This window comes from Strigops habroptila, chromosome 10 (genome assembly GCF_004027225.2).
Source record: "Strigops habroptila isolate Jane chromosome 10, bStrHab1.2.pri, whole genome shotgun sequence".
Lineage (NCBI taxonomy): Eukaryota > Metazoa > Chordata > Aves > Psittaciformes > Psittacidae > Strigops > Strigops habroptila.
The window spans coordinates 22,403,338-22,417,151 of NC_046359.1; the positions used below are offsets into that span (position 1 = coordinate 22,403,338).

General features: G+C 38.2%; 1 protein-coding gene across 3 annotated transcripts in view; it reads right to left on the minus strand.

Moving 5' to 3' along the window:
* The window catches only part of STRN (striatin), a 74,029-nt gene that overhangs the window by 55,359 nt on the left and 4,856 nt on the right, over positions 1 to 13,814 (minus strand). For all 3 annotated transcript variants that reach the window (XM_030499315.1, XM_030499317.1, XM_030499316.1), the window contains exon 2: positions 5,201 to 5,304. In XM_030499315.1, coding sequence (XP_030355175.1) covers positions 5,201 to 5,304 — 104 coding nt within the window. The remainder of the gene's footprint in view (positions 1 to 5,200; positions 5,305 to 13,814) is intronic.

Genomic DNA, 13,814 nt, shown 5'->3' on the forward strand with positions numbered 1-13,814 from the left:
CTATGTTAACGGAAAGGATCATTTCTTTTATCTTTCTTATTCCCCAGAACTCTCGCTTGTTGTCCAAAATCCATTTCTCAAAAATTTGGCCTGCATTTTTTTAACTTCTCGGTATATTTATTCCAATCTGTTAGATCTGTGTATGCTCATTTTTTAATTTTTTCCTCCTGTTAAATCAACAACAATAATCTTCTTTCCTCTTACTGAAGTCTTCCCTGCTCATTAAAGACATTATAAAGCCAGTTCAGCAAAGTGAGATTATTCATTCTATCCCCATTCTAAACTAGTAATAGGGTTTTTTAACTGGTTCCTCCTCATAATGCAACAGTTTTTAAAGCCTTGGTCGTTATTCTTTACTTCAAGAGGATAATCCAGATTACATGGGTTTGTACACCACTGGCCCTTAAATTTATCTGATTAAGATTTCATCTTTCAGAAGATTTAACTTTGTACATCACAGGCAGAGACCAATAGAACTACGGATCAGCGGAAGAATCATGTCCAAACAAAGGCAGGCAATTGAAAAGCTGACAATCCCAAAAAGCAATCCTTATTTTTAATATTTCTGGGAAAGTTAAAACCAAAAAGCCATAGACTTTTGCCTGCACAATATGACAAAAAAACAAAAAACAAAAAACCCAATATCAAGCTCAAACCTGTAATAATGACAATCAATAAGTAATAAATTCAGGTATCTGAGCAAGACACCAGTCAGATGTGAAACAGAAACATGAATATCATGTCAGAGTACCTGACTCGCTGAACTCACCTTCAGCTACAGCCAGCTTCTGAAGTTCAGGGCAATATTAAAAAAAAAATAAATCAATATAGACTGCTGCTAGCAGTCCATCAAGGAAGTATTGTCTACCCTCCTTCAGCCAGCTTGTATGAGATTCATTATTAGAAACTTTCTTACAGTTCAGCTGGAAATGTCACAGGTATGAAAGACAAACAATCTTCTTTCTAAAGCACACTAAGGAAAGGGCTGAACACGAGTCAGACTAGAAGAGTCTTGACCATTCAGTTACGCATACTGCAACCAAAGGCTATAAAACTTCTCACAAAAGAAGCTAACTCTTTTCTATACAAATTCCGAATACATTTTATTCCATTAGCATGTTTATATTTAATCTATTTCTGTAATAACAGTGTCTCCTGACCACTTGTCATGCTTAATATCTGTGCTTTTTCAGAAATCGCACAGTCCACTTAACAGTTTTGAACTGGCCCTCTCCACTGCACATTGAAATCCAGCTCACACATCACAGCAGTGAGATACTATTATCACAAAAAAGAGCAAATGTATTTTTTCTGTAAATAAGTTAAAGAAAAATCAAAACTTCTTCAACCATTGTATCATCTGGTCAAAAACAAGGACAGCGGCTTTGAGGTAGGGGAAAAAGAAGGGAAAAAAATCACAAAAGATGAGCCTTTATTATCTGAAACTTGTCCAACTCAGATCATTTACCCTCAATTTCCAAATATTATTAACAGTATGTAGGGACTGAAAAATTACTTGAAAAAAATATAGCTGAAATATATAACTTTATAGAAGGTAATTTTCCATCAGGAAACTAGCCTTCTAGTTGTTTGGAAGAAAGCTATTTTGGAGCTGTGAAACTACGTTACTGGGTAGATGCCCTTAACTCAGATAAATATGAAAATTACCACTGCTCTGGCTTTTGGACTTCATTACACAATTCTGCTTTTATGATTGGCAGTATTTTCTTTAAACTACGTGTCTTCTATACACGCAGTGCTTGGAGACATTCAACATGGCTGCCACAACACTTCAAGAGTTGCTTAGGAAAACGTTTAAAGCTTTCATGCGTCTAAGTTTCCTAAAACTGAGAGCAGTGAAACTTTTCTGAATACTTCACACAGAAACAAGTTTGATCCTGATCAAAAAAGGCCATTATTTCTTGGAAATATCTGTCGCCAGACCTGAAGCATCTGATCCAGCTGTGCTGAGGGAGCCTGCCAAAACATCCGTAGAAGATCTGGGAGCTGCCGCCAAACCAAGAGACATAAACAAGAACGATTGCCAGGAACAGCACAGCGAGATATTCTGCCCAGGGAAGAAGGCGCCAGCCTTACGGTGATCAGACACACCAGTGCTAAAAACAACATAAAATTAAATCAAGGGTTTCTAGAGACATGGCTCAGGAGTCCGGTTCTTTGCTCAAAATATGTTAAGACAGGAAACGAGCTAGACTAGATGAAACAGGACATGTACTTGAGAGAAGCAGTACTACATTACAGCTAGCTCCTGAAAAATCCAGAGGAAACAATGCTATTTACTGGTGGTGGAGAAAGTATTGATAAAGTAATAAAAAGTAACCTGCAACTGTGAACAGCTTCACACTGCAATCTATTGGATGTTGGCAAAACTACATCAAAACTGCTGTTGAAAAGTGATAGTGCTTAACTATTAGCTACCTCCTTCTAAGCTCTTTGCTATTTAGTGTATTTAGACTCTTCAGCAGAAATAACTGGGCTTCCTATACACACAAGGAAAAGGTAATCCTTAAAGATCATCTAGTTCCAACACCTCTGCTGTGGGCAGGGGCACATTCCACTAGACCAGGTTGCTCAAAGCCCCACCCAACCTGCCCTTGAACATTTCCAGTGATGGGGCAGCCACAACTTCTTTGTGTAACCTGCTACAATGTCTCACCACCCCCTATGTAAGTAAATCCATAAGTAAAACTCACATTCTACCTTACCCACTACAAAAATACGTAAGTGCCATGAAATGAGAACAATGGCAATGCTTCCAAAGTTTTTTATTTATAGTAAACTTTGAAAACATTTGGTTGATAAAAGAAATGCTGAACACCCATTATACACAACAGCAGGTCATAAAAGCATGTATCTGAGAAAGACAATGTCACTCATTTTTTGTTCGTGGTTTCCTGAGAGCACTGCGAACACGGACTACTCTGGGCCACAATTTCATACTCTGTCCCATTACTCATAACTTAATTCATCTAGCTAAGAAAGATTTGGTACGCTGCAAGGCCAGGGCAGAAACGAAGGAACACAGGAATGCTTCCCTGCCCCCTCCCACCCACACCAACCTTCCCCTAACTTGACCAGAGCTCCTCCTACCTTGTAGGATTTCATTTCCGGCTCCACGATCCCAGTGGAAAAGCCAGCACTCCAACTGACTATTGACTAACCCAGCCAATGACCGATTTAAGAAAATGCTGCGAAAGGGGCAGGGCTTGCAAGCTCACTATATTGCCATTCTTTTAAGCATCAAGCAAGAACACTTGCAGAGAGACATCTCCAGCAGAAATACAAAACTTTCTTCAGAAACTGGCAAATAATAATGCTGTTCAAAACCACAAACTCATAAATAGCTGTCTCCAGCACACACCATTCACAAGAATCACGTTTACTTTATAAACCATTGCACACCCATACTGAAGCTGTCAAACTGGATCAGATCAGCTGACTGTAGCCTACTGACCTGAGTAACCAAAGATAATACCATACACTGTATGCAAAACTCCGTAAAAACTGCCAATATGAAACCACAATATTTTTTGCTAATTCTGACAGTGACTGCTGCATTAGGATTTAAATGTCTTAATTTCGGCAGATTTTACTGAATTCAACTAAGGGACCATTTCACAATCCACGGAAGTTTGATTTTTTTATTTATTTTTTTTTTTTAATCTTACAAAGCTTCTCTGATAACACACAGAAATGTATTGACATAATCTGATACTTTTAGATAAATTGCTAATTTATCTGAATTTATGCGGGTTATGAACATGAAGTAGTAGAGATATCCCTAAATAATCAGGAATAGCTCCCCTCGTTTTGAAATACTGAAATCTTACTGAATTTACATACATTAGAGCATACCTTTAACTGCACAAGAACATACTTTATTGCCTCTGTCTTTTTTAAGTGACTCTAATCTTCATAATTATGCGTCAAATGTATGCATAACAGAGGCTGCCATTTATAGCCATGGAAAGGCTTACATTTGGTATCTTTCTGTGCTGTTTGATATACAATCACTACCATAGCAAGGCCTGGGCAAAAAGGGTATCTACCTTAAGCATTCCTCTAAGAAGTCCATAAAGGGGAAGCAAGTATGCTGGAGCCTTGAGGCTACTGCTGGCCAGGAAACCTGGCTGCAGCTCCATGCTAGTGGATAAATTGGTTGCTACTGGCAAGAGCTAAACTGGATAGCGCAAGGTACATCTCACGTGCTAAAGCAGCCCACGCAAGATGAGCAAATCTAAATGCAATCCAGTGATGTACAACTATTAGTACTCCTTTAAAATTATCCAGCAGCAATATCCTATTCCTCACTTGTATATGTGTATATTTCTAATCTTATTTCTACTAATACAAACTATTTAAAAGAAGTTCATTTACTAATATTTTATTAAAGAGAAGTAAGAATTATCTGATACGAAAATGGTATGTAAGCAATGATTGCTTTGCAGTAGTACCATAAATATACTCTTTGGTCAAAAAATTTTAAAAGAAATTTTACTAATAAAAATTTTTAAAACTAAACTTGGCCTAAAATAAATCAGTTGAACAGAAAGAATTCTGGAAACATGATAAACAAACCAGTTCATTATCTCAAAGTTCAGAACAACAGCAAAGCATACATAAGAATAAAATGGTAAAGTAGACTGGGGACTTCTACTGAAATCCCCATGAACAAAGAAATAGACATTTAATTAACCAGTAAACACGAACATTTTTTTACCCCTCACACAATTAACCTCCAGAAGATATTCCTGTAGAGTCTATTATCCTGAAAAGATTAAAAACTTAGCAAGATTAAAAACTAGCAATCACTAGACTGAAGACAGTTATTCAAGATTTCAGTTATCAAGAGATTATTAAACAAAGCTAGTACTTTGAACAAAAAGAGAATACACTGTAGTTCTGGAGTATAATCTGTACAATTAAGTGCAATTTTACCAAGAAAAAAGTATTCACCATTGATCAACCATGGGTTTTATTTGAATATTTTTTTGAGCCATGCTGTGTTAGCTATTGGTTTTAACATAATGCAGACATTTAGACCAATAAGTTTATTTAGTATAATAATATTTATCAATTTGAGAACTGAATATATACAGAAGAAATATGTCTTATTTTTGTCAAATACAAAGAATTCTGTGTTCAGAATTCTTCATCATGTACCCATGATGCAGCATACCTTTCCTGTTTAAGCGCATATTCCAGCATTTTGATCCTTCGCACTAGATCCTTCTTCAGATTTTCTTGTCCTTTCCTTTCACCTTGAAGAAAGGCAATCTGAGCCTGCAAAAGGAAGTTTTCAGTTTAGTATCTGCTTCCTCAAAACCATCCAGCATAACTCTTGAGTGTGTGTCTCCCCAAGTTATTTTAATGAATCTTAAAATTAATTTGTACTGTTTAAAAGAAATTGGCTTAACTGTGCTTCATAAACAGTAGACACACAAAGTAGTGCATACATAACCCTTCTAAACTGCATGTGCACTACAGATAAAATGGAAAAAAAAAATAAAGCAATTTTAGTTTGTTTGACAGGGTTTATTTCCTCTCTTGACTAAACATTCAACAGAGGATAAGGAACTGACAAAATAAGTGTACAAAAAGCCCTCAGCAGATAAAAAGCATTTGCCGACAATAAGCAGAAGATGATAAAATATTTCTGCTCACTAACTGAAGTAGTATATAATTAGTGTACTGTTGTATAGATACATGTTAGATACATGATACTAGTCAAAGAACTGAAGCACAGCATGTTCAGCTACAAGAAAAATAAAACGCTGTTTGCAATAGAGTGCCAAGTGTTAATCATAATTCTAAAATAGGTGAAAGAAAGCCCTCCAGAAATACTGCTATTAAGAGAGAGAAAAAATGGAAAACAGGAAAAGGTATTTTGGTGAGGGAGATGAGGAGAGAAATGGTATAGAAGTAAATAAAAGTGGAAAAAGACACCTAACCTTTATCAACTTGCAGCAGAGATTAAGTATTTAGCTGCCTGTGAAAATCTCCTTCAAATAAAAAATTATTATATATAAAAGATATCTGTTCCTAGTCTTAAAGGCAGAACTATGTGCTTTTGTATCTCATGCTCAAATCAAGTCCATTATAAGAGCTAGGTCCTTATGCTCTCTCAACTTATGAATACACTCACAGATCAGATAAAATGAATTTTACTCCAAAAGGCCATTTGCTACTGGCCAGCCATAGCAGCTGCTCTAAAATATGACACAAGCTGACATAATTCCATTGCTCAAGTACAGCCAGTAAACAGCCTGACAGACACCTGAAGAATCCTTAACCACCAGTCAGCAACTAGAGCAGCCAGATTATGATGAGTGAAAAACACTGGCTACTCTCCAATGAAGCTGGTCTTCACCTTCAATTAGGGAAATGCATTTGCCAAGAGACTCTCAGCTGAATCAAAAGGTCTCTGTCACTCTGGCACCAAGCTTCTCACTTAACACTCAAACTGGGATGAACAAAGAACTACAACTGAATCTAACGTTCATCTTCTGCTTAGATTTAGAGAACAGCACAGGAGACAAGACATGCTGGCACTGGGAGTCAGCACTTTCTATCCTGAAGAATGTAACTGTGCAAGAAGCACGTCAACTCAACAAAGCCACCATCCCTCTCAATAACAAGAGGAACACCTCAATCACATACAACTTAGTTTGCAGTAACTGTACAGACACACAGATTATAATGCACATATAACTAGTGCACTGTGGTAGTATTCCTACCTCCCTGCCTCCAAATAGGCTCAAAAGAAACAAACCAGTGACCTTCTAGCCAAAAAATGAGAGAACATCAAAGCACACTATTAAAAATAGTAGAATATGATGTAAATATGCATTTGGCTGGAATGAAAAAGATCATCCAACGCCATCAGGTCACAAGCTGAAGTAAGTGATCTGTGAGGTGACCTGCTGTCTGCAAGCACAGATCTATGAGATGACCTGCTGTCTGTCTCACTAAGAACAAACTGACTGAACAGGCTGGAATGAAGCATGTTTACCCATCAGGTGGGCAAAGGACAGCCATTAATGGCCTGGCTCATGCGCTGCTCTACCTCAGAGGTTAAACCAGCATCACCATGCTAACAACTGAAGTTAAAGTCATCTTCCACCGGTAGCAGCCTAAACAAAGAAAAAAAAAAAATGCAACTTCTCAATAGTTTTCACAGCTTACTTTTGTGAACAGACAGACATGAATGTATTTGATTAAGAAATATCATACGACACCACCTTTATGTGAAAATGAGCAGAGTCAGCTTCCAATATAAGGCAGGCCTGGCTCCGTGACTTGTCTGACTAACCATTTGAGAACCAAAGTTCAAACTGTCACCAGAAGCTTCTTAAGCACGTAAAATAACATATATTATGTTCTTAACTCGACCTCTGGAGCTGAAACACCTTATGATTCAACAGGAAGGAAAAGGGGCCACCAAAAGGCTGTATGTATTATACACATATTGCACAGGAAGGAGAGCACTGAAAGAATTATTGATTCTTTGGACATCTTTTATTGTCAGTGGTATGCCACTGCTCTTACTGATGCTGTATAACTTTTCCTGGACTCTTTTTCCTATAACTCTTTTTCCTGGACTTCCAAGAAATCCTTGTGTTTCTTACTCCAAAAGCATGCAGCAACAACAGAGTGGAATCCACAGGCCAAGAGCCGTCTCTGCAGCCCTACACAAGTTTATTGACAGGATCTTTCAAGGTTACTATATGATTCATAGATCAGTAGTTTTACTGGCAAATCAAGAAACAGACAAGTGCAAAGGGGGCTTGTGAGTAATTTTGCTCTCTTCTTGGAGGCTGTGCAGTTTCTAGCATAGCTGGTTCATGCTTTTCTTCTGAGTAGCATCCTTATGTAATAAGGACGTAAAAAATAATACTCATTGTTTTTGAGAAATTCTGGCTCTGAAAACGAGAATGCTTACATTTTCATAACAAAAAGGAGAATATCTCCCCCTCTTTCCCACAGGATGTTAGCAACCCTTACTCCTCATTTATATAAATACTGGGTAGTTACAAGTGACTCAGCATCAGTTATATATGTAAGTTCAAATTTTATTTAAGAAATTTTTAATGATAATATTCAGGTTTATTTGTAATGCACGTCAGGATAACATTAAAATAAGAACTGAAATTTTATACTAACAATAATACTGTAACAGTCCATATGTCATAAGCAGATTTCATTCTTTACAATGTTTGGCATTTAACTGAAAATACACGAAGAAACTTAAATGTTCATACCATATAAGAAAGAAAGAAAAAAGCAGTATAAATGAAAACTGAATAAATACATACAATGAGTTTAAATATTTAAAATGATAGATTATGAGATCTAGCAGTATTTTCTCAGTCTCTGGAACAAAACAGTTGTAACTCCAAGATCACTTTAGCCAACACCTCTCTAAATGTTTGGGCAAACATTTAAAGTGTAAGAGATCTAGGTTTAAACACAATGAAAGGTAAAACTGAACTGTACAACTACAGTCTTCTTACAATTCGGACACAAATGGCAGAATTTTACCAACAGATTGAGACTCCACAAGCCATTTCCCACAGCTGCAGCTTTAGCACAAGTCAAATCCGAAGCCCATGCTACCTGAGAGAGTAGGATACCAGAGGAGGATCGCTTCCAGTTGGAACAATCTGCAGCACTGTTCTATCCCTGTGCTTTCGCCGCTCCTGGGTAGGTTTGCCAAAAATCTCAAGAATTCACAAACAGGTTCTGCCACAACTGACCTCCTAGCTAATAAGGTTAAAATGCATTAAGTCGTAAGCTAGTCATCGCAACCCTCTAAACTGCCTACGGGGGATCACGCAAAAACTCATATTGTTCCTGGCCTTATGGGTGGGGCACATCTGCTCCATCAAGCGCCCGGCCCTGCCAGCGCTGCAGCGAGGAATCAAGGCAGCATCCACCTTGAGTTTATTCCAGGCTAAGTGCTACGAGATACTGTATTACAGCTCAACCGTGAGATTAAAAACAAAAGTCAGGAGGGAAAATAAATATAAAAAATAAGAACCAGAGAATAGTGAGAAGAGATGCCTGGAACAGTCTCTTGTAGCTACAACAGTACAGTTCAGGATTTTTTTTTTCCCTCCACTTTCTCTCATTAAAGTTTCTTAATTGCAACAAAAACTTTCTTTGCCAACCGCATACTGGGCTACATCAAAAGAAGAGTGACCAGCAGGTCAAAGGAGGTGATCCTGCCCCTATACTCTGCTCTTGTGAGACCTGACTTGGAGTATTGTGTACAGTTCTGGTGTCCTCAACATAAGAAGGACGCGGAGCTGTTGGAGCAAGTCCAGAGGAGGGCCACAAGGATGATAAGGGGGCTCGAGCACTTCCCGTATGAAGACAGGTTGAGAGAGTTGGGGCTGTTCAGCCTGGAGAAGAGAAGCTGTGTGGAGGCCTCAGAGCAGCCTTCCAGTATCTGAAGGGGGCCTATAAGGATGCTGGAGAGGGACTCTTCATTAGGGACTGTAGTGACAGGACAAGGGGCAATGGGATCAAACTTAAACAAGGGAAGTTGAGGTTAGATATAAGGAAGAAGTTCTTTCCAGTGAGGGTGGTGAGGCACTGGAACAGGTTGCCCAAGGAAGTTGTGGATGTTCCATCCCTGGCGGTGTTCAAGGCCAGGTTGGACAGAGCCTTGGGTGCCATGGTCTAGTGTGTGGTGTCCCTGCCCATGGCAGGGGGTTGGAACTAGGTGATCTTAAGGTCCTTTCCAACCCTAACTATTCTATGATTCTATAAACTTAGAAGTTTCATGCACATATGTTAAAAACATTCTCACAGGCAACAACGTTTTTGTTTTACGAAATTCCCCAAAAGATTCTAAGGTCACATCATGGTGAAGTGGACAAAAGGGTGAGGAAACTTTTAGGTAGCACCTAAATATCTACCTTGAACAGAAAATGTCTAGAAAGAAACAATACTATGGCTGCTAAACAAATGATGCATGTTTAATATCAACTTCTAGCAGCTCCTGAATTTTACAGCCATTTTAAGTTAAAAGGTTATTTATTTTTAAGACTCAAGAACTAATATAAGCCTTTCCATTCTCTAAAATATTTATCTTAACATTTTAAAGGAAACCTCACTTCAAATTTATGGGCACTTGAAGGTCTACGGGTATCATTTGACAAAGTAAGAGCTGTTAAGACACACAATTCTGTATATTCTGCTTCTGTAATTCATTCTGTCTTCACAGGTTGGGAGACAAAGAATAAGGGAGGAAAAAAACTTAAAAAAAAGAAGTATTACAAAAAAAATGTAGATAGCTAAAATAACTAAATACATTATACAGATGAATCAGTCTGGAACAGTCGTGCTAACCGGTCTACCAAGATCTGCCAGAGGATTCCACAGGCTGCCAGGCTGCTTGGTATTTTAGATTATAGTTGGCTCACTGAAGTGCTACCTAATTTAGTATATTTGTAAATAAGTGTAGGTATGCCTACGGTTGAGAGGACAAGAGATAAAAAACAGGTAAGGGAGAGGGGGGAAGGGAATTATCAGTGGTCTAGTACAACTGGCAAACAACATTTCAGGCAGCATACTTAACATTGCAACACACACCTACTAGCACTCCGTGCCAAGAGAGGCTAGGAAGCTTCTCTAAGTGCCTGCAGCCATTTAAGATAACACAAAACTGAAGTGGGACCACAGGCTGAAACAAGTGGCAGGCACCGAGGCGTATTTAGCTTCACCCTGCAGAGCAGCACTTCATCCCATTTATCACCTGCATGCTCACGCTGAACGATAGTGCCTCGTGGAACTGACGCACAGCACTATCCGCTCCTGGGAAATTATTTTTGTTGGACTTCTCAGAGGTGTCCTAAAACTAGTGTCGGAGCTAAGCCCTGAAAAAACTGAACCATCCAAAAGAGATCAAAGATTTAGCTTGTGGTAAAAAAAGACCATTGAAGACGACATTTATTTACATTCTTTACCCCTTTGTAAAGATTGTTTGAAAAACAATTTCTTATCAGTGAATTAAAAGCTCCCAATAGATCATCCAGAATAAAAAATTATTTAGTAATTCATTCCTGGTAATACCTTGATTACTAATTTAAGCATCTCAACCAAAAGGAAGATTCCTCTTTACTAGGCAGATCTCTGTTCAGATAGACAGTCTTTCTTTTACCCACTCTTCAGTGCTACCTTTCACTGTTCTAACAACTGCAAACTCAGTAAAACTAGTGAGTTGGCCAAACAATACATATTCAGCTTATTTAGTACTTCTTCACAAGCTAAATTTTTCTCTAAATTTTTGTAGCACACCTAAGTGGCAAGTGTTAACTTTTCTTTTTCTTTCCAAAAAAAGGTCCAGGAGCATGCTCGAGGTAGACCCATGCAAGGACAAAAAAAGGGCAAATTTTACACGTGATATAACTCTATAGGCAACACTGCAATGACATGTCACAAAATAATCACATATTATGAACTGGAGTCCAAATTTCAAACCCTCAAATACAATTCCCTTCCACATGCTGTACAGGAAAGGCAGAAATGCAGCAACAGCAGTCAGTACCAGGACTGATAAATACACTTATGGCCCACATTTCAACTGAGACAATGGAAGTTCACAGGCTGAATGAATCACTTGGGGTATAGCAGGACAAGGGAGAAGAAATCTGGAGGAGATTTTTAGATTTGGCTTTAGTAACAAAGAGCAGACTGAACCAGACTTGACCACACAAGCATTTGCAGAGGCAATCAGCAGACTCCCATTTCTCGCTCCTGCAGCCAGGAGCAGCTTCTTGTATTCAAGCATGCTCGACCAACCTGAACTGGCTGGAGCATCAAGTGAAAGAGGTACAAAAGTAACTGAATTTGTTCTCACCTCCTGTTTACAATCTTGGCTATGAGTATCATGCATGCTATTTTTTTTCCCCCCAAGGCTTTTGCAATCCTGCCCTATGTGACTGCCCTAAAGGGAAACATATTCCTGGCTAAAAGCAGAAAAAATGCAGTCTTTCCACACTGCAATCTTAAATTAACTTGTCACTGGGTTATTTTCAAAATATTTAATTTTAGTTAGCACACAGCAAACTTCAAATAGGAAAAGAATCTCTTCTAGATGAATCCATCCACAGGCTCATACAGAACTGGTGATATGATAAAGTTCACAGTTGAGAGTATTTTCACAGTTCAGAGTATTTTTATTTCTAGTGTATTGTCTGCAAAGCTTGGATCCTGAGCACTGCAAAGCGATTGAGAAGAGCTGTTTCAAGTATCTAAGCACTTCTCAGCATTTAAAAACAAAACATAACAATTCATCTACATCTAAGCCAGCTGTTGCCACTTTGTAGCTAAGGAACTTAGAAAGGAGGACCTGACGAGGCTTGGCATCCTTGTGAAGCCAAATATGCAAGTAGGTTGCTGACCAATACCTATTTTCTTGGAAAACTGCGTATAGGTATCAATTTTAGTTGAGGCTTGGCATTTGTACAGCCTTACTTCTTTTAGCACTAAATTAAGATGGAGCAAAAGTCTCTGGAGATGCATGTGATCTTCCTTGGGGAATTTTACACAGCCTGCTCTAGAATTAGTAAATAAAGTTTCAGTGTCTACTGAAATGTCAATAAAGGCTGAGTTATCTTTGCACCTTTTTGTTCAAACAGTGCAAAGTTACTTACCCCCGATGCAATAAAACTGACAGAAGCCAAGACCTTCAGCAGAAAAAGGAGGACTACAGTTGGAGTAGGACACAGAGATACTGATTTGAATTTTAACTGTGTACTAGTAAAGACACATCGGGTGTTTCACCATATGCTAACCTGACACTGAAAACCAGTTTTCTGCTAGAACGTAACAACTTACTCCATTTTTGCTTAATTCAACAATCCTATAGCAAATCATGAAAATCCGAAAATCCACTTCTTTTTTCAAGTATAACTTCCTGTGAAAATGTTTGTAAGCTTAGAGACCACTTGGAGACAATGTAACATTGAAAAACTCTGTCCAATCATGCCACATCAGTATTTAGAGCTGCTAGAATTAGGCCCATTTAAGAAACACAGTTTCATTACATTTATACTAAATTACAGGTTTAACAGATTGGAGAAGAATGGGAAAATCTGATGCTGGGAAATGCTCAGATCATTTATGCAATTAAAAAAAATAAAATCAGATTACTCTAAAAACCAGGTACAGGCCTGCAAAGAAGCAGTCCCATCAGTTTGTTTTAGATTCTACTTCTCTACAGAAGCTACGAATTTCTATAACACAGCTCTTTCATCACTGAACATCACTCCCACTAGTCCTCCTGGCTTAAATAAAACAAGCCATAACAGCTTATCAATGAGTATATTGGAATTAGCTGGCAAACATGCATATAAGCAAACAGGAAAAAAAGAGTACAGAAGCTTCTCTTCTATGCTTCACATGACTTTGGCAACTAGAAAGTCTGCTCAAAGAACTTTGCAAAAGAAAGGATATCTGTAGTGACCAAGAGCCTTTTAGCACCATCCTTCCCAACTAAACATGCCTCTCTATTGTGACCATGGCTTATTTTTTTCTACCTTCCTTTTGATTTACCCGATGCAGTTAAAACAATAAAGTTGAAAATATTGTCCTTCTGGGGTGGAGAGGAATTTAACATTAATCACTGTTTTCTTTGTAATATCTGCCCTGTGAGAAAAATATTTCATCGAAGACTTCCACAATACTTCTGCCAAGCCGTATTTCACAGAGAATCCCAGAGATTCAACCCACATCATCAGATTTGACAATCTTACACAAAACTTCTTCAAACTGTATTTTATCTT